Source organism: Halichoerus grypus, chromosome 10 (assembly GCF_964656455.1).
Source record: "Halichoerus grypus chromosome 10, mHalGry1.hap1.1, whole genome shotgun sequence".
In the NCBI taxonomy this organism is placed as follows: Eukaryota; Metazoa; Chordata; class Mammalia; order Carnivora; family Phocidae; genus Halichoerus; species Halichoerus grypus.
The window spans coordinates 112,329,506-112,347,979 of record NC_135721.1 but is presented as its reverse complement, the minus strand read 5'-3'; the positions used below and the strand labels follow the sequence as shown (position 1 = coordinate 112,347,979).

The 18,474-nt window shown below is 47.3% G+C and overlaps 1 protein-coding gene across 4 annotated transcripts in view; it reads right to left on the bottom strand.

The window, feature by feature from the left end:
* BCL2L1 (BCL2 like 1) overlaps nt 1–12,581 on the bottom strand; it is a 51,950-nt gene extending 39,369 nt beyond the window's left edge. The window contains exons 1-2 of one of the 4 annotated variants that reach the window (XM_036121834.2): nt 12,456–12,581; nt 10,230–10,905 (exon numbers count right to left, since the gene is read on the bottom strand). In XM_036121834.2, coding sequence (XP_035977727.1) covers nt 10,230–10,793 — 564 coding nt within the window. In that variant the 5' untranslated portion in view covers nt 10,794–10,905; nt 12,456–12,581. Of the gene's footprint in view, nt 1–10,229; nt 10,924–11,211; nt 12,113–12,341 lie in introns of those variants that run through there. The other 3 variants (XM_036121832.2, XM_036121835.2, XM_036121831.2) reach the window with 3 other exon arrangements.
* Between the last annotated feature and the right edge of the window lie 5,893 nt (nt 12,582–18,474).

Sequence of the window (18,474 nt, the reverse complement as noted above, 5' to 3'; positions counted from 1 at the left end):
GACTCCAGGATCATGACCTGAGCCGAAGGCAGTCGCTTAACCAACTGAGCCACCCAGGCGCCCAAGCCTTTAGTGATCTTTCCCCTTCCTGACACTTTCCACTATTGGCACAGAAGAGGGTCTGGGTTGGCGATGCAGTTGGCAAGGGAGAAGGTACATACTGATGATGCAGCCTGAGAGTAGAGGCCTTGGGACCGAGTCATCAACTGAATAGCTGATGGTGGAAGTGGGCCGGTTTGGCAGAGGTCCAGGGCACCTGTGGGATACAGCCAGTGGGTCTGTCCTCTTCTACTTCTGGAAACTACACCACAGACTTGGCACAGTTTGTCTGTAGTGTTTTGGGTCTATTCCTCCTGCTGCAAATGAGTTTGCTTCCTTAGGGACAGAGACATTTTTGTCACCTAACCTGCATCTAATAATAACCCTTCACGTTCATTGAGCAGATGCTGGCTGAGCCCTTACCCAACCTCAGGCCCTGTGCCAGGAACTCAGGGTAAAACAAGCCAGTCCGGACCTGCAAAGAAGCAATGACACAGTGGCTTGAGGGTAGGCTTTGGCACCAGATACATCTGAGTGCAAGACCCAGATCTGCCTCTTATAAGGTATGTTAGTGTGGACATGTTATAGAGCCTCTGGAAGCTCTGGATTCCTTTTTTTTTTTTTTTTTTTTTAGATTTTATTTATTTATTTATTTGACAGAGAGAGAGAGAGAGACAGTGAGAGAGGGAACACAAGCAGGGGGAGCAGGGGAGGGAGAAGCAGGCTTCCCGCTGTGCAGGGAGCCAGATGCAAGGCTCGATCCCAGGACCCCGGGATCATGACCTGAGCTGAAGGCAGACGCTTAACGACTGGGCCACCCAGGTGCCCCAGGATTCCCTGTCTTGACACAGTTGTGAGGACCAAACAAGATGATTATGTCAAAGGGGATAAACATAGCACTTGGCACAGAGCAAACACTCAACACACAGTATCTGTTATTATTATTAAAAAATACCTTTGCTTACTCTGATGGGTTCGTATTATTGTCTCAGATTTAAGGGTGAGAATTTGAAGCTGATAATGCCTCATACTATACCACAAGCAACAAATCAAGCTAAACTTCAAATCTGAGTCCAGATTTTTACCTATGGGTGTATGGAAGGTGATCAATACACACCAAGTATAATGAACCTTGCCTGGTGTGTCTGGCAACAGAGGGGGTGGATGGGTGATACACATAGCCTGATTCAGATGGCAGAAGGGTATCAGCAAGGCCCAAGATATGGGGGGCATGGAAACAGACCACTGAGGGATGGGACCCAGATCCACTCACCACAGTATCCATAGTATCCCCAGCACTTAGCACATATAAAGCATTCATCAGTATTTGTTGATTTAACAAATGAAACAAAACTCTGAGGACAGCTCCAAGCAATGGACAGCCTTAGGGAAGGCAGTCATGGTCAATAACACTGCATTAAAAGTCAGAACATGGATTCTAAGTCTGACTCTGCCATTTACTGTGGGACAAGCCCCCCTGCCCTGAAATGGGACTGAACAAGCCCACCTCACCTACCTCACCGTGAAACGATGTATACAAAGGAGTCTGGTAAATTATAGAAAAGCGTTCACACGCACATAAAAGCTACTATCATCATGCTCCAGACTACTAAAGCAGTAAAGTGTTGAAGGTGTCATCTCAAGTCTGAATCCCAGATCGCCCTGGTATTTATTAGCTTATGAGGTCCTGAGCACATGTCATTTTTCTCTGAGCCTCAGTTTTCTCAATCGATAACCTTGTAGGGTTTTAAAGGAGGGTAGAGATAAAGAACACAGGCTTTGGAGTGAGGCAGTCTTGGTTTGAAATCCTGACTGCCTCCTGCTAACTAAGCCCTCCAAATCTCAGTGTCCTGTAATGATCAAGTTGTTGGGACAGTAACAGAGATGATGTAGGTAAAAGGCCTGTCACATAAGTGGCACTGGATAAACACCCACCATCATCTAGCTGGTAGTGAGGGGGAGGGGGAAGAGCGCAGAATTTAAAAGTGGGAGCTTGGAGCTTACTAACCGTGCTACCTTGCGTAAGTTGTTTAACCTCTCTCTACCTCAGTGTCCTCATTTGTAAAATGGGGATAATAATAGTGCCAACTTCAAAGTGCTGCTAGGCGAATGGAATAAATAAATACATGTAAAGCACTTTGAACAATGCCTGGCATAGAATAAGCACTTGATAAATGTTAGGTACTATTAATAGTAATGTTAACAATAATATTAATCACCAAGTGGAATAAGAGGGAGGGACTGTTTAATCCTGGGATGTGGGCATCCCGTGGAATAATTCCAGGGAAGTCCCTGGACAGCTGTTTGTAGGCAAGTTTTCAGCCTCTGAGAGAAAGGCTCCCCCATGGAAAGGACAGAGACTGGGGGGGTCGCTGAGCTAAAATCCCAGTCCTGCTGACCAGGAGGCCAGCCTCTGGGGAGGCAAGTCAGGCTCCTTGGAAGGGACACTGTGTTCCTGGCTCCGCCTGACCGGGGGAACAAAGGCACGTGTGTGTGGCCAGGGAGGAGGGAGGGGAATGTTTCCCTTTCAAGAGCGGAACAAAGGATCTGAGGCATAGTTGAGTGCGTTCCAATCCCCTCCCAAGCTAGCTCCCATTCCTCAGATGATTGTCCAACAAGGTTTTCAACCTTTCTAGCTTCCTCCTGAAAGGTGAAGGGGGGGAAGGGCCGGCTCCACTTCACTCTATCCTCTGTCATCAATCTCCAAGAGGCAGGATTTACATGTGCCAAACCTCTAAGATCTCTCTTAGGAGTCTCCATCCTGGGCAGGGGAACCTCTGAGGAAACTCAGGGTTAATGGATGATACAAGGCACTGCAAGTGACAGGCTTAATGTCCCTCTAGGGGGAGTCCCAGACTGAAACTGCTACTGAGTGATGGAGCCATGGAGAGAGCTCAAGAGTTCTGACCAGCCCCCCAGCATGGGATGGGGGGAAAAAGCCTGACAGAACTAAGTGGAAATGCATTTTCAAATCTTAAAGGGGTGATCAAGGGCTGAAGAGAGAAGCTAGGTGAAAGGTGAACGGGGGAGGGAGCAAAGAAAGTAACTGACAAGAGGAAAGGGAGGGACATGTCCAAAAAAAGCAGTTTGTGGGGAGGGGGGAGCCTTTAGGGACATGACTTTCCAGTTTCTACACTCTCGCCAGCAGGAATCGGCTGCAGGGCTGGGACAGGAAGCAGTCCATGGAAGTCACTGCAATGGCATTTCCTGAAGAGCGAGAGAAAAACCTCTAGTTCCGAGGGGAGCTCTGGAGTCTGCCCAAAAAGCCCTGTAGCTTGGAGCTAGCTGTAAGGCTCCAGCTTGGACCGAGAGCCTCATCAGGGATGAAACCAAGTACCCGAAGGTCCCAAAGGCAGTTTCTTTCTGCAAAAACACTATTTGCAAAAATCAATATGCAATAAACGGGAAGCCAGAAGGAGCCCTAGGATGCGGCTGCCGTTTACTGCTGATACGAATAGTCACTGTTTCGAGGGCCTTAAGATATGGATTAACTCACTGAGTCTTCAGAACAGGGCACTATTATTATGGCCGTTTACAAGTTAAAAGACTTGCCCAAGGTCACAAAGCAAAGAAGTGGTCAAGTGCAGATCTGAAAATCCAAAGCCTGTGTCTTCCTCCTGATGTGTGACCTTGGCAAGCCACTTCACCTTTCTGAGCTTGACTTCCCTCCTGCTCACCTCCCTGGGTGGCTATACGCATAAAAAGGCATGGTGGATATGAAAGCGCTTTCTGAGCTCTAAGTGCTACATAAATGTGGTTTATTATTATTATTGAGGGGTCAGTGAGAAACTACGCTACATTGACACTGGGATTACTTAATTTTTGCAGTTAAAGTGTTGTAGCTATTGATAGAAAAGAGCCATCCTCAAATGTAACTAATGTGAAATAGGGCCTTACTGGAGGAACTGGCCACAAGGCTTAATGCCAGTGACAACCAGGATTCATAGACTATCAACTTCAACCCTCCATCCTACAGATACGGTGGAAACTACAGCCTGGGGGTGAAGTGAGCTGGCTAAGGCAAGACAGTGAGTCTGAGCAGACTGACAGCAGAACAGGGATCCTGACTCTAAGACCAGTGCTTATACCACCATGATACAGGAACACCAAGAGCTGCTGCCATGACAGAACACTGCTAGGACCTGTCTGCCTTGAGGATGTGACCTGTCTGCCTAGAGCATGTGTTGGAGGGGCATGCAGTCCAGAAAAGGAGAATGGATGCTGAATGAGTTTCTGACGTGAGTTCTGTGGTGAAGATGATTAAGAATTATGATACCAACACGTGCCAGGCTCTACCCATCTCAGGCATGCCTCTTTAGGTCTTTGCCATGACCTGATGAAGCAGGTATTATTTGCCCCAAGGTTCAGAGAATTCAAGGAGCTTGCCCAAGGTCACACAGCTAGATGTGGGTGAGCTGGGACCTAGGCCCAGAGAAGCTGCAGTTACTCAGACCGAAATATTCCTAGAATGGAGGAGGACCATTCAGGATACCACATTTGAAGAGAACTATCCCTGAAGAACAACTAGCTTATTTAGCCTTGATTTCATGACCTCCAAGTGGCTAGAAAAGGCGGCTTCCATCAGTACACCAAGTGCAAACCCGGCCATATTCTCTAGTCACTTCTCACTACTTCCACCTCAGCCTCCTGATCCAAACCACTCTTCTTTCTCACTGGGCAGCTGCACCAGCCTCATCACTGGTTCCTCCTGGCTGCCGCCCTTGCCGAATTCAGATCACTTCACCCCTGCTGCAAACTCTCTCCTGGCTTCTCTCGCATTCATCCACAGCCAAGTCCTCAGCATGGACTGTAATGCGCCGCGTGATCTGGCCTTTGGCCACCTCTCTCCCCTCTCAATCCCAACCACTTTCCCTCTTGCTATTTCTTCTCTAGCCACATTCTTCAGGTCTTGGCTCAAACACTACCTTTTGGTGATACCCTCCCTAACCTCTCTTAAAACTGCAGCCCCACCTCCCTTGCGAGGCATGCCCTTGACCTGCTTTATTTTCTTCATAGTGCTTACTATCACCTGATATGTTTTATATATGTATTTACATGCTTATTGTCTGTTTCTCCCCACTGGAATGTGAGCTTCACGAGGACAGAAACTTAATTTAAGGCAGTAGTACCCCTAATACCTAGGACAGCCTGGACATAGGAGCTCAATAAATACCATTTGAATCAATGATCGAATGATCAGGTCAGTGAAAATTCCCATTACTATTATTCTGGTTTGATAACTGTCTGTTTCTTCAGAAATTTGGTGGGCATCTCTCTCATTAGATACCTGCTATGCCCAAGACCTCTGTTCAGTGCTGAGGAAACAAGTGTGGACAAGATGTGGACTCCAGGGGCACCTAGGTGGCTCAGTCGGTTGGGCGTCTGCCTTCGGCTCAGGTTGTGATCCCAGGGTCCTGGGATTGAGCCCCATGTCAGGCTCTCTGCTTGGCGGGGAGTCTGCTTCTCCCTCCCCCTCTGCTGCTCCCCTTGCTTGTGCTCTGTCAGATAAATAAATAAAACCTTTAAAAAAAAAAAAAAAAAGATGTGGACTCCACCTTCAGGAAACTCCTAAATCTGGTAGAGATATAATAGTGTGAGAAATGTCTTCTTTACACTAAGTTCATGCTACCACTGTTATTTTCCTCTCATTTATCCAAGTTCTGTTGGGTACTCTACCAATAAAAAAGGTGTAGCCCCTCTTCCTCCAGATATTTGAAACTGGTGATCATATTCTCTTGAGTCTTCTCTTCCCCAGGCTAAACAAAAAGACCCAGTGGACTGTCTGACTCAGGTCTGCCAACTGGGAATGGGGAAAACAGACTGTTGGCTGGAGGGACAGAAGAGAAGCTGCTCCAGGAGCAGAGTGACTCCTTCAAAGAAAAGAGAGGGAGTCCCTAGGGAGGACTCTGTGCAATTAGGTTGGGGGTAGGGACAGGGCCCTGCTAATTAAGGAAGTAGATTATACTTCTGTCAAAGAGGAGCTCACTGAGAATACCCCTAAATCTATCCATGCCAAACCTAGACAAGACCATGGTTGCTGAAAGAAAGCCCCATGATGGAAGACTGAGGACACTGGAAAATGCTGAAGCCTATTGGTGTGAGGACAGATACCTGCTGGGGAAAGGACAGCTGACAACCGCTGCTTCCTGCAACCCAAACAAATCTGGTGACTAACCACACAGAAGTCAAGAAAACCCTCTGGGTTCTGTTGGGACCCCCTGAAAAAACACCTGGGTAATTTTCTACCAGAAGCTAAAGGGCTCTATGGGGCCTCTGGGGAAATTAGTCCCAGGAAGTCTGGAAAATCCTGTGATGGTGACAGGGTTTCAAGAGCAACCTCAAATGTACATCCAGAAGAACTGGGTGCTTTTAGGTGGAGTCCCTGAGACATTTCTACCCCACTTTGGGACTTGAATGAGATTACTAAAAATTTCCACATTTGGGGTTTCTAATGGGGTTTCCCCAAGAAAACCGCAGAATTGCCAACAGCTGCTGAGATCTGCAAAGGTCACTGAGGTGCTTCAGCTAGCATATACCCATGCCAAAGAAGCCAGAATAGGCAAGAAGAGACCCATAGAAACTAGAAGACCACAGAACCATGCAGCCTGGGAAAGGCCAAATTATGTTTCCTCTCTCCACACACTGTTCATTGCTCCTGACAATGGTTTTCCATCAAGCTAAGGGGTTTCCCAGGGACTGCGATCCCAAAATGGCTTGCCCACCTGGGTCCTCACCCTAAAATTGTCCACATTCCCATTGGAAAACCCCCAAAACACTCTGTCCCTACAGAGAAGATCATATCATATTCCATTCTAGATGAGTATCTCAGGAGTTGGCTTTGTTTCTTGAGAACTCTGGGGCCAAAGTTCAGTTTTCTGAGGCAGATGGTCCACTCATTAAAAGAAGTGCTTCCACCCTACAATTAAGGCCCAGGAAGGGCTTTTGTTCTAGATTCTTTACTAGAGTCAAGCTATGGCAGGTGGCTGTCATTATTCTATTTTACAGGTAGGAGAGATGGATGGACAAGAGAGACAAACAGGTTGAGCATCTTGCCAGGTGACTCCAGGCAGGCAGTGGTGTGGCTACATGTGGAATTCCAGTCCTTGGAAATCACCCACAATTAAGCAGATATATCTGAAACAGGCCACCTTCTCCCCCCACACACACGATTCTTATCTACTGGCAGGGCCTGAGAGGGTTTAACAGTGAAAGAATTAACAAAAAGGCCACTCTGGGCAAAACCCTGATGCCTACTTGAGTTTTACCAATGCCAGAATCTGAGGCTACTACACACGTGCCTTTGGGAACCTGCTACCGTCAACAAAGACGCTCTTCTACCCGAGGCTTCCTGAGCAATGTCACGGACCAGAGTGAGCACCTCCACGGGCATGTTTTGTTTGACCCAACAGCATTTCTGCCCTTCTGTGCCAGGCTGTCTGGGTCACTTTATTACTCCTAGGACAACCTGATGCAGATGGAAAAGACTTTAGGCTTCAGACTGAGGCCGACCTAGGTGTAAATTCTCACTCAGTCACTTAACTGGCTGAGGGATACCTGGAACCAGTCACTGAGCTATCAGGAGCTTCACATGTAAACTGGGAATAAACCCACCTACCTTGAAAAGTTATTGTGTGGGATATATGAGATAGCACGTCATTTCCATGAGGGAAGGTATCATGTGTGGCTTACTGTCAGCACGGTGCCTGCCTCATAGTAGATGCTCAGTAAATTTTGGTTGCGTAAGTAGAAGACCCAACACAATGCCTCATACATAGGATGTACTCTATAAAGGCTCATTTCCTTCCCCTTTTCTGCAGGGATGCTAAAATTAGAGCATATCCCAGGGTGGTAATGGCCCGTAAGTCCTACACTCGTGGATCCGCCACAGCCTCCAGGAAGGTTTTGAGATGCCACTGTAGTGCAGCTCAAACAGGATGGTACTTGACAGGGAAGTGTGTGGGTAGCTTCTATCCAAAGGATCTCTAACTCCAATGTTCTTTACCTCCTGGCCTCAGGGAGCACGTATGCCCAGAAATGGTGCTGACATAACTGGCTTCTGCACACATCCCCTCTGTTCACCAGGAGGAAGTAACATATGGTATGTTGTCTAACGGGCTCTGAAAATTCTTGGGCAAAAAGACAGAAGATGGAATTTCAATCCAGGGGTGATCTAATGAACTTGCCCTGTGTTGCCGTGTCTAAAACCTCTTTCTGTATACAATACTGGGCGACTGGCAATTCTCTGATCCTGGTAGCCCTCTGCAGAGGCTGGCCGACGGAACAGACACCTCTCCCAGACTGCCTTTTGTTAATAGCTGGCAACAACCCACCTGGTATTAGCACCCCTGGCCAAAGACAATAGTCAGGCAAGGTGGGCACAAGGCCCACGTCTCTACTAGGAGATGCCTCGGAGGCTGCATCTAAAGTGCTGGAATCCTGTCCCTCCTGTAATCAGCTGAACAAATATTTGCCCCCAAAGAGAATCAAAGCAGGAGGGAACAGGCGAGGTCATCACACAAACCAACAGGAACTATTTAATCATTTATCCCCCTAGGGAGTTCATTTACAGAATGGCTTTCAAGTCTGGTCAGCCTTAGCTCGGAGAGCTCTCCACTTTTACCTCCCCCCGACCCCACCCCAGTCATCTGACCTCTATTGACTTGACCCCTTTGTATTTTACAAGAACTGGCAGCAGGAAGAGTTAATGAAGTTGCAAAGAAATGGGAAATAAGACAGGGGGAAGGGCAAACTAGGCGGTCTCTGGCTCAGAGGTAAACTGAAGTGCCACGCCCTAGGCCCAGCCTATGGATAATTTGCATTCTTGACATTCCTGAGTCCGTGCTGCAAGGCCCCTTCCACCTCAGCTCCTTCAATAGATGACTTACTTTCCACGGCCTGCTCAATTTTGGGGGTATTCTGAGGGGACCGAATACCTCTCATAAGCCCTGCATCTCCCCTAGGCAGGGAGATAAGCAAGGAAATTAGGACTGAGTTTGCTGCAGAAGAGCAAACATTGCCTACAATGACCAATGGTAAGAACCTCTCACCACTATCTGCTCCGAAGTTGGTGATGGGCAAGAGAATTCTCCCTCCCTAGGAAAGGAATGAGGGCACGACTCCTTCGTCTGGAACCAATAACAACTACTACAGGGACTTGCTGGTGCCAGTCACTGCTCACATTAGCTCCAAGATTTACAATATTCTGCAAGGCCAAGAGGGCTTGCCGCCTTTTTTTAGTAGAAGAGACTGAGGCTCAAGGTAAACTGGCCTGTCCAAGGTCACACAGCTGGTTGAGTGACAGGGCTGGCACTCACACCTATGTCAGTTTGTTTCTGAAGTCTGTCACTGAATCTCTATATCCCAAAGAGCCCCAGAGACCAGGTTCTTGCTTTGCCATCCAACAGTGCTCCGTGAAGAGGCCCTAGGACCCCGGCTGGAAAGCAACAGGCAGAACAGCTGGAGCTCCCCAACCGACCCCAGGCAGTGAGGTGCAAAGTCCCCGGGCTTAATGCGTGACACAGCAAGAGCTCCACAAACAGGCCAGCCATGCAGAAAGTTGCACACTTCAGAGCAAATGAACAGAGGGGTGCAGCACAAACAACCGGCCCAGTGGCATAGCTTACACTGCCCTAAATATCTGACAATCCTCAGCCATCCAGGCCAGTGGGAACTTCTGCCTGGCCGTGCCCTGTTCTGAGAGGAGAGGAACATGTATGCAAACTCTGAAATAAAGGGAACTTGATTTGTGGGAGGGAAGCCCAGGACAAGACTGACATCCCTGGGGGGTAAGAATGGAGGGGCTCGGAGGCATTACACCCATCAGCACTTACTGTGGTGAGCCATTTTGTCAGGGTGAGGGGGAACACTGGAATAACTTTCCACTCGCAAAGATTTGGGGCCAAATAAACACACAGGCTATGTTTTCCTCTGCTGAAAACTGGAACACAAGTATGAAAGAGTAGGGTCATGAGGGTGACCAGAATGAAAGATGCCTGGTCCCTCAAGAACTAGGTCATCTGTATTTGAGAACAGTTAACCTCTTGTGGTGCAATGAGGCCGGTCACATCTCCTTAACAAACAGTCTCCAATAACCACCCAGCACAACAGAAAGAGATACGGGGGAGAGGCTGTTAGACATCTCTCTGACTGGAGGCCAAGGGAAAGGTACATACAAGGGGCGTGGTCCTTACCCAGCCGCCGTTCTCCTGGATCCAAGGCTCTAGGTGGTCGTTCAGGTAAGTGGCCATCCAAGTTGCGATCCGACTCACCAATACCTGCATCTCCTTGTCTACGCTCTCCACGCACAGTGCCCCACCGAAGGAGAAAAAGGCCACAATGCGACCCCAGTTCACCCCATCCCGGAAGAGTTCGTTCACTACCTGCTCAAAGCTCTGATATGCTGTCCCTGGGGTGATGTGAAGCTGGGATGTCAGGTCGCTGAATGCCCGCCGGTACCTCAGTTCAAACTCATCCCCGGCCTCCCTCAGAGCTTGCTTCACCGCTGCCATGGGGATCACCTCCCGGGCTTCCAAGCTGCTGCTGTGGCCAGTGGCTCCATTCACCGCAGGGCTGTCCGCCAAGTGCCAGGATGGGTTGCCATTGATGGCACTGGGGGTCTCCATCTCTGATTCAGTCCCTTCTGGGGCCTCAGTTCTGTTCTCTTCCACATCACTAAACTGACTCCAGCTGTATCCTTTCTGGGAAAGCTTGTAGGAGAGAAAGTCAACCACCAGCTCCCGGTTGCTCTGAGACATCTTTATAATAGGGATGGGCTCGACCAGTCCATTGTCCAAAACACCTGCTCACTCACTGAGTCTGGTCTCTGCTTAGTGGTTCTCTTCTGAGATCCAAAGCCAAGATAGGGTTCTGATGGGAGAGAAAGAGCTTCAGGAAAAAAAAATTAATATGCATGCCATTTACCCTACAATATCCCATTCCCCTTCGAGGTACCAGAACTGGTTTCTTTGTGGCTCTCAGGTAAGGTCTGGGTCTAGCTTCCAAAAGACTTCAATGAAGTCAAATTGAAAGCACCCGTGGGCTCTTTCTGAATCACCACACCGGCTTTTTTTTTTTTTTTTTTTTTTTTACCCCAGCCACCCCCTTTTCTCCGAAATGCCTTCCTCAGAAAGTCACCCCCACGGGCAGTCTGCCCCCCACCCCCACACCACCTACATTCAAATCCGTCTCAGGCAACCGCAGGCAGGTGCAACCCCGGGAAGATCTTTTGTAACATAGGTCGGGAGAAGAGGTGGCAGCCGGGATGCCGGCAACTCAGCCGGCCTCACGGCGGCTGGCAAAAAAAGGAGCTCCGGCTGGAGGGATCATGCGACCCGGCAGGCTGGGAGCGCAGAAGGCGACACAGGAATTACGAAGCTCAGGAACCGGCCCCCTCGCTTGCTTCCTCCTCCATCGCCCGGATCGAGGGCGGCCACTCGGCAGCGGCCTCCTGCCACCCGGGAGCCCAGCCCCCTCGCTCTTGCACGCCCCTTGGCTCTCCGCCTCCTACTGGGAGCCAGGAGAACTCTCCCGGAGGTGGCTGGTGTGGGGTTTAGGGTTTTGTTGTTGTTGTTGTTGTTGTTTCTATTTAAGTACCAGCTCAGGGTAAGGCTTCCGAAACCCTGCAGGGACTTCTCAATGGGGCTCAAGGTTTCGAGAAGGGACAGAGGGAGGGGGAAACTGCCTCGGATCTGCGGTCTGACTTCGGAAAGGCCATCCCCGGGCCTTTCCGGGAGGCTGACGACCGGGGACCCCCCAGAAACACCGCTGATTTTCTCTGAATTCCCCAAAGGCCCTGGACGTGGCGGCGGTGGGGGGGGATTGCCGGGTCCTCCATTCCCCGCACGGACACAATGGCCGCCGGCGCCCTGCACAAAGACGGGGTGAGGGTGAGGCGCCGGGCCTCTCCTCGGGTCAGGGAGAGGGACTGAGGCCTGCTCGAGCCTCCCCCCACCACAACAGCTGAGACCACGTTTTCCTGAGGACAGGTCCAAGGCAGCTTCCTGGCGCCCCCGGGAGGGCTTAGGGGCCGGGGGCTGCACCTCTCCCGAGCCCGGGGCGGGTGGGCTGCGGCCTGGCGGCTTCTCCCGCGCGCTAGGCCGGGTACCCGCCGGGCCACCGCCCCGTTGCCAGGCAACAGCTCTCCCTCTGGGGCGCCCCCTAGTCCTTTCAGGGAGGAGGGGTCTCGCCCTCGGCGGCCCGCCCCGGCGTAACCAATCAGCGAGCCCAGTCGGCACAGAAGCGGGACGGCGAGGGCTCCCATTGGGCGCAGCGCCTGCCACGCACAGGGGAGGCGGCGCTCTCACCTGCGAGCCCCGCGAGCCGTGGGGGGCCACATCCCCCCTTCATCGGCCAGGTCGTTTCCAGACGCGAGGGCTCTTCGTGGCCAAGTTCCGCGCCGCGGACCCGGGCCGGCCTACCTGGCTGACGATTCGCGCTGTCTCTTCCGAACGAGCCGGCCTCAGTTTCCCCTGAAGAGACCGGGGGAACTTGCAAGCTCAGTCACTTCCGGTGCCGCGGCAGCGCGCGCGAGCCCGAGACGCAAAGGGAGTGCGCGCCTTGAGGACTGGCGTCAAGACCTGGGAGAGAGCGCCCCCTTGCGGCAGATCTGGGGAATCTGGAGACGCAAAAAAAAAAAGCAACGTTTATATTCATATTTCCATGAGTTCGTTCATTTAGTCAGTTTCATCCATCTGCGAGGTTATATATCTAAAAAGCGTCGCGCTGTAGCTAAGAACCTTGTGTCTTGGATTCCAACTCTGTCAGTTGGGCAAGTTCTTCAACCGCTCCGTGCCTCAATTTCCTTAACTGTAAAATAGGTAAAAAACCAATCTCCCTCATTGAGTTATTGTGAGAATTGAAAGAGTTGTTATTTATAAAATCTGTAGCACAGTGTGTGGTCCGTAGTATGTGTTGCATAAATTTATTCAACAAATGTTTATTATTTGGGTTGCTGAAGATAGAAACAAGATAAGACATGGCCCCTGCTTTCATGGAGACAAACCCCTGAGCTGGAGAGAGACAGTAAACAACTAAGAAAATACACAAGGTAATTTCTAATAGTGACTAGTGCTATGAAAGAAGTGAATCAGGGTATTGTCATAAAGAGAGTGAAGGGAGGTACTTATTTAGCCTGGGTGGTCAGGGATGTAAACCCTGCCCTGCCTGCCCAGTGAGTGAGAGAGAGGCATTTATTCAACAAATTGTTTATGTAGGGTGGCCAGGGATGGCCTCTTTGAAGAGATGACACAGAACGCAAGACTCGAAATACAAGAAAATGCTGGGGCACCTGGGTGGCTCAGTCATTAAGCATCTGCCTTCGGCTCAGGTCATGATCCCAGGGTCCTGGGATGGAGCCCAGCATCAGGTTCCCTGCTCAGCGGGAAGCCTGCTTCTCCCTCTCCCGCTCCCCCTGCTTGTGTTCCCTCTCTCGCTGTGTCTCTCTCTGTCAAATAAATAAATAAAATCTAAAAAAAAAAAAGAAATATAAGAAAATGCTGACCCATGGTAAGAACCTAGAGAACAGCAACTTGGGAAGAGGGAACAGCTTATGCAGAATGTCCTGAGGCAGGAAGATCTTGGAATGTTCCAGAAACTGAAGGAGAAGCAAGTTGACTGGAAGGTAGTGAGGGAGAGGAAATGTGGCATGGGAGGAGGTTGGAAAGTTGACCATGGAAGTGAGTTAGACTTGATCCTAAACATTGAAAGGTGTTTTATGTTAATTTAATTGATTAAAAATAGGTATACAGGAACACCGAATATTAAAAATATGCAAAGAGCATAGAATGAAAAAGTTAAGTCCTCTTCCTACCCCTGCTTTCCAATCCACGGGTCCCCCCACAGCGATCATCACTTCCTTCTGAGGTCTTTCAGAGATGGTCGCTGTAGTCACAGGCAAATTACTTGTACAGATTTTTTTACACAAATGATAGCTTGCTATAAACACTTCTACATCTTGCTCTTATGATTGAGCTCCACATTTTCGATCTGCCTCAGTTTTTTAAATTAATACACAGCTTTATAAAGACATGCCATAATTTACTTGCCTAATCTATTTGTGAACACTTAGTTTCCATTCCTTTCCTATTACAAATAGTGCTAGAACTTGTCCATTTGTTATTTTGCATATGTGGTAGTTTATCTGTTAGGTAAATTCCTGGAAGTGGAATATCAGTAAATGAGTATATGAACTTGTTTTTGTTTTGTTTTAATGGATATTGGCAAAGTACTCTTCATAGGTTGTACCAGTTTGCCCTCCAATCAATAAGAGAGTGCCTCTTTCCTTACATCCTGAACTGCAGTGTGTTATCAAACCTTATTTTCCTTGCCAATCAGAAAGATAAAAACCAACAGGCACTTTTATTTTTCATTTCTTTTTTTTATTAAAGATTGTATTTATTTATTTGACAGAGAGAGAGACAGCGAGAGAGGGGACACAAGCAGGGGGAGTGGGAGAGGGAGAAGCAGGCTTCCCGCCAAGCAGGACCCTGGGATCATGACCCTAGCAGGGAAGGCAGACACTTAAGGACTGAGCCACCCAGGCACCCCTCGTTTCTTTTTATTAAGAGAGAAGTTGAGCAATTTTTCGTATTTATGAGCCTTTTTGTGGGGGGGGGGTTCTGGTGAATTCTCTGTTCACTTCATTTGCCCTTTTTTCAGTTGGTCTTTCCATTCAGCTTTTCCTTGTTGATTTATAGGAATTTTTATCCTTTTTTTCTACACCTAAGATGTAAAGATTTTTCCAGTTTATTATTTATTACCATGGACAAACTTTTATTTTGTATGTATCTCAATTTATCAGTCTTTTCCTTTGTGGTTTCCAGGTTCTATGTCATTCTTAGGAAAACCTCCAATTCAATATTAGAAAACAGATTGTCTACTTTCTTCTAGTTTTTACATGGCTTCATATTTTACATTTCAATCTTGTGCCATCATAAAGTCACTTTGGTGTGAGGCAGGAATCCACAATTTTTTCCCAAATAATCACCTAGTTATCCCAATAATTTCATCTTTCCCCAACTCATTTGAAATGTCTCTATTATCATAATCTTCATTCCCAAGTGTACTGGGGCCAATTTCTGAACTTTCTATTATGTTCCACGGAAGTTTTTTTTTTTTTTAAGATTTTATTTATTTATTTGACAGAGAGAGGGAGAGCACAAGCAGGGGGGATGGCAGAGGGAGAGGGAGAAGCAGGATCCCCGCTGAGCAGGAAGCCTGATGTGGGGCTCCATCCCAGGACCCTAGGATCATGACCGGAGCCGAAGGCAGAGGCTTAACCGACTGAGCCACCCAGGTGCCCCCCATGGAAGAGTTTTAAACTGGGGCAGGATGTGATCTGCTTTGTGTGAATCTGTGAAACCTCCTGTGTCACAATTATTTCAATGTGAAAATTATCATTATGGAAGTCTATGATGTGCTTTGGGGGTCCAGCAGAGGGCAGATCAGCCCTGCCCAGAGACATGAGCTTTATTGAACTGGTCCTTAAAAGAATAGGATTTTGCCTGGAAGAGAAAGGAGGTAAGGGGCATTTTAGGTGGAGGGCGCTGCCTGAGCAAAGGCATGGAGATCTAATGTGAGAGTCCATGGTGTGATCTACAAATAAATTGGGATGGCTTAGAGGGGAGTGGTGGTAGCGGAGACTGAACGTAAATGTGCATCTGCATGTGCAGGACACTGCATAGACACCAGAGGAACCAGCCAGGCTTTTTGAAGGGAAAGGACATGAAGAAATTTATATTTTGGAGAGATGGATAGGGTCTTTTGGGAAGGGAATTTTGCAATACTTACCAAAAGCCTTAAACACAGGTCTGGAAAGATCATTGAGAAATGATCTTTGATTGGAATTGAATTTAAGAAGTGAAATGCATCCAAAGATTTATCTACAGAGATGTCTGTGCAAGGTTATTTATAACACAGGAAAGAAAATTAAAAATTAAGAAGGTCAATAAATAAGGTGACGGTTTACATGGGTTAAATTTCCACATTAAGGGTGCCTGGGTGGCTCAGTCATTAAGCATCTGCCTCAGGCTCAGGTCATGATCCCAGGGTCCTGGGATCGAGTCCCACATCGGGCTCCCTGCTCAGTGGGAAGCCTGCTTCTCCCTCTCCCACTCCCCCTGCTTGTGTTCCTGCTCTTGCTCTGTCTCTCTGTCAAATAAATAAATAAAAATCTTAAAAAAAAATTCCCACATTAAAATTGTAATTGAGTAATATTTAATGAAGTGGAAAAATGCTCAAAGCATAACACTTAAAAAAATAAATTGCAAAACTATACTGAGGATTATGATTTATAAAAAATGTACATTACACACAAAATATAGTAGAAAGAATTCTGCCAGAATGCAAAGAGGTAGTTATTGCTGGGTACTCAAATTATGGGTGATTTTCTTTTCTTTTTTATGCTTTTCTGTGTTATCTAACATGACTATTTTGTTTTAATTGGAAAACACTGTTTTTTATATATATATATTTTTATTATATTTTAAAAAATATTTTATTTATTTATTTGACGAGAGAGAGAGACAGCGAGAAAGGGAACACAAACAGGGGGAGTGGGAGAGGGAGAAGCAGGCTTCCCGCTGAGCAGGGAGCCCGACGTGGGGCTCGATCCCAGGACTCTGGGATCACGACCTAAGCCAAAGGCAGATGCTTAACAACTGAGCCACCCAGGCGCCCCTGGAAAACACTGTTTTAAAAAAAAATTTTTTAAAGATTGTATTTATTTGAGAGAGCGAGAGCACAAGTAGGGGATAGGGAGAGGGAGAAGCAGGCTTCCTACTGAGCAGGGAGCCCAACATGGGGCTCGAAACTAGGACCCTGGGATCACAACCTGAGCCAAAGGCAGATACTTAACTGACTGAGCCACCCAGGCGCCCCAGAAAACATTGTTTTAAAAACATGTTTGCTGAGATTTAGATGATGAGGAAATGCTTGTGGTGTTAAGTGAAAATAAAAGTATACAAAATTAGTTGTGTGACACAATCTCAACTCTAAATACCATGCATAGGAAGAAGGCTAGAAATCAATATGATAAAGACAAAACAAAAGTGGAGAAAATCCTTGCATAGATGCTACAGAGAAACAGAAACAGAGTGGTCAATAAATCTGAAAAGATGTTCAACCTCACTAGTTATCAAGGAAAATGAAAACTAAAACCTCCATGAGATGCCATTTCACACCCACCAGACTGGGAAAAATGGGAAAATATGATAAAATCAAGTGTGGTTCAAGAATATGGAATAACTTTGGAAAAAAAATGTATTGTTACCTAGTAGAATTGATGATGCCCATAACCTATGACCCAGCAATTCTATTCTTTGATACATGCTCTAAAATAACTCTTGCACATGTGCAGGTATAAGAATGTTTACAGCAGCAGGGGTGCCTGGCTGACTCAGCTGGAGGAGCATGCAACTCATGATCTCGGGGTGGTGAGTTCTAGCCCCACATTGGGTGTATAGAGATTACTACTAAAAAAAAAAAAAAAAAATAAGTAAACTTAAATAAACTTAAAAAAAAAAAAAAGAATGTTTATAGCAGCACTACTTGTTTTTTTAAGATTTTTTTTTTTATTTATTAGAGAGAGAGAGAGCACAAGCAGGGGGAGCAGAGGGAGAGGGAGAAGCAGGCTCCCTCCTGAGCAAGGAGCCTGATGCGGGACTCAATCCCAGGACCCCGGGATCATGACCTGAACTATAGGCAGACACTTAACCCATTGAGCCACCCAGGTGTCCCAATAGCAGCACTACTTGTAATAGCAAAAATCTGGAAACTACTCATGGATCCATTATAGCAAAACATTTAAACAAATAGTAGTATATTTATACATAGTAATGTGATACAGTGAGAAAATAAGTGGATTTAGTTACACACAACATAAAAGAATCTTAGAAACATGTTGCATGAAAAAATTGTAAGAGAATAGTGAAGTATGATTCCATTTATATATAGTGTGAAAACAGGAAAAACTAATCTACATACTGTGTAGGGTTTGTGGTAGCCAGTCTCATCCAAGATGGCCCCCAAAGATCCCTCCTTCTTGGTATTCACACCCTTGTATGGTCCCCTCCCACAATATACCAGAGTTGTTCTATGTTACTGATGGCAAATGGCAGAGATGATGGTATGTCACTTCCAAGACTAGGTTATCTCTTTCTCTCTCTCATCACTCACTCTGGGGGTAACCACCTGCCATGTTATGAGCAGCCCTACAGAGAGGCCCATGTGTGGTGAGGAACTGAATGAAACCTCCTGCCAGTAGTCATGTGAAGATCCCCCTGCCCCAGCCAAGCCTCCAGATGATTATAGCCAACAGCTTGACTACAACCTCATCTGTGACCCAGAGCCAGAACCACTGTTATTAACCACTGAATTTCTGACCCTCAGAAACTGTATAAAATAATATGTATTTGTAATTTTAAGCTAAGTTTGGGGATA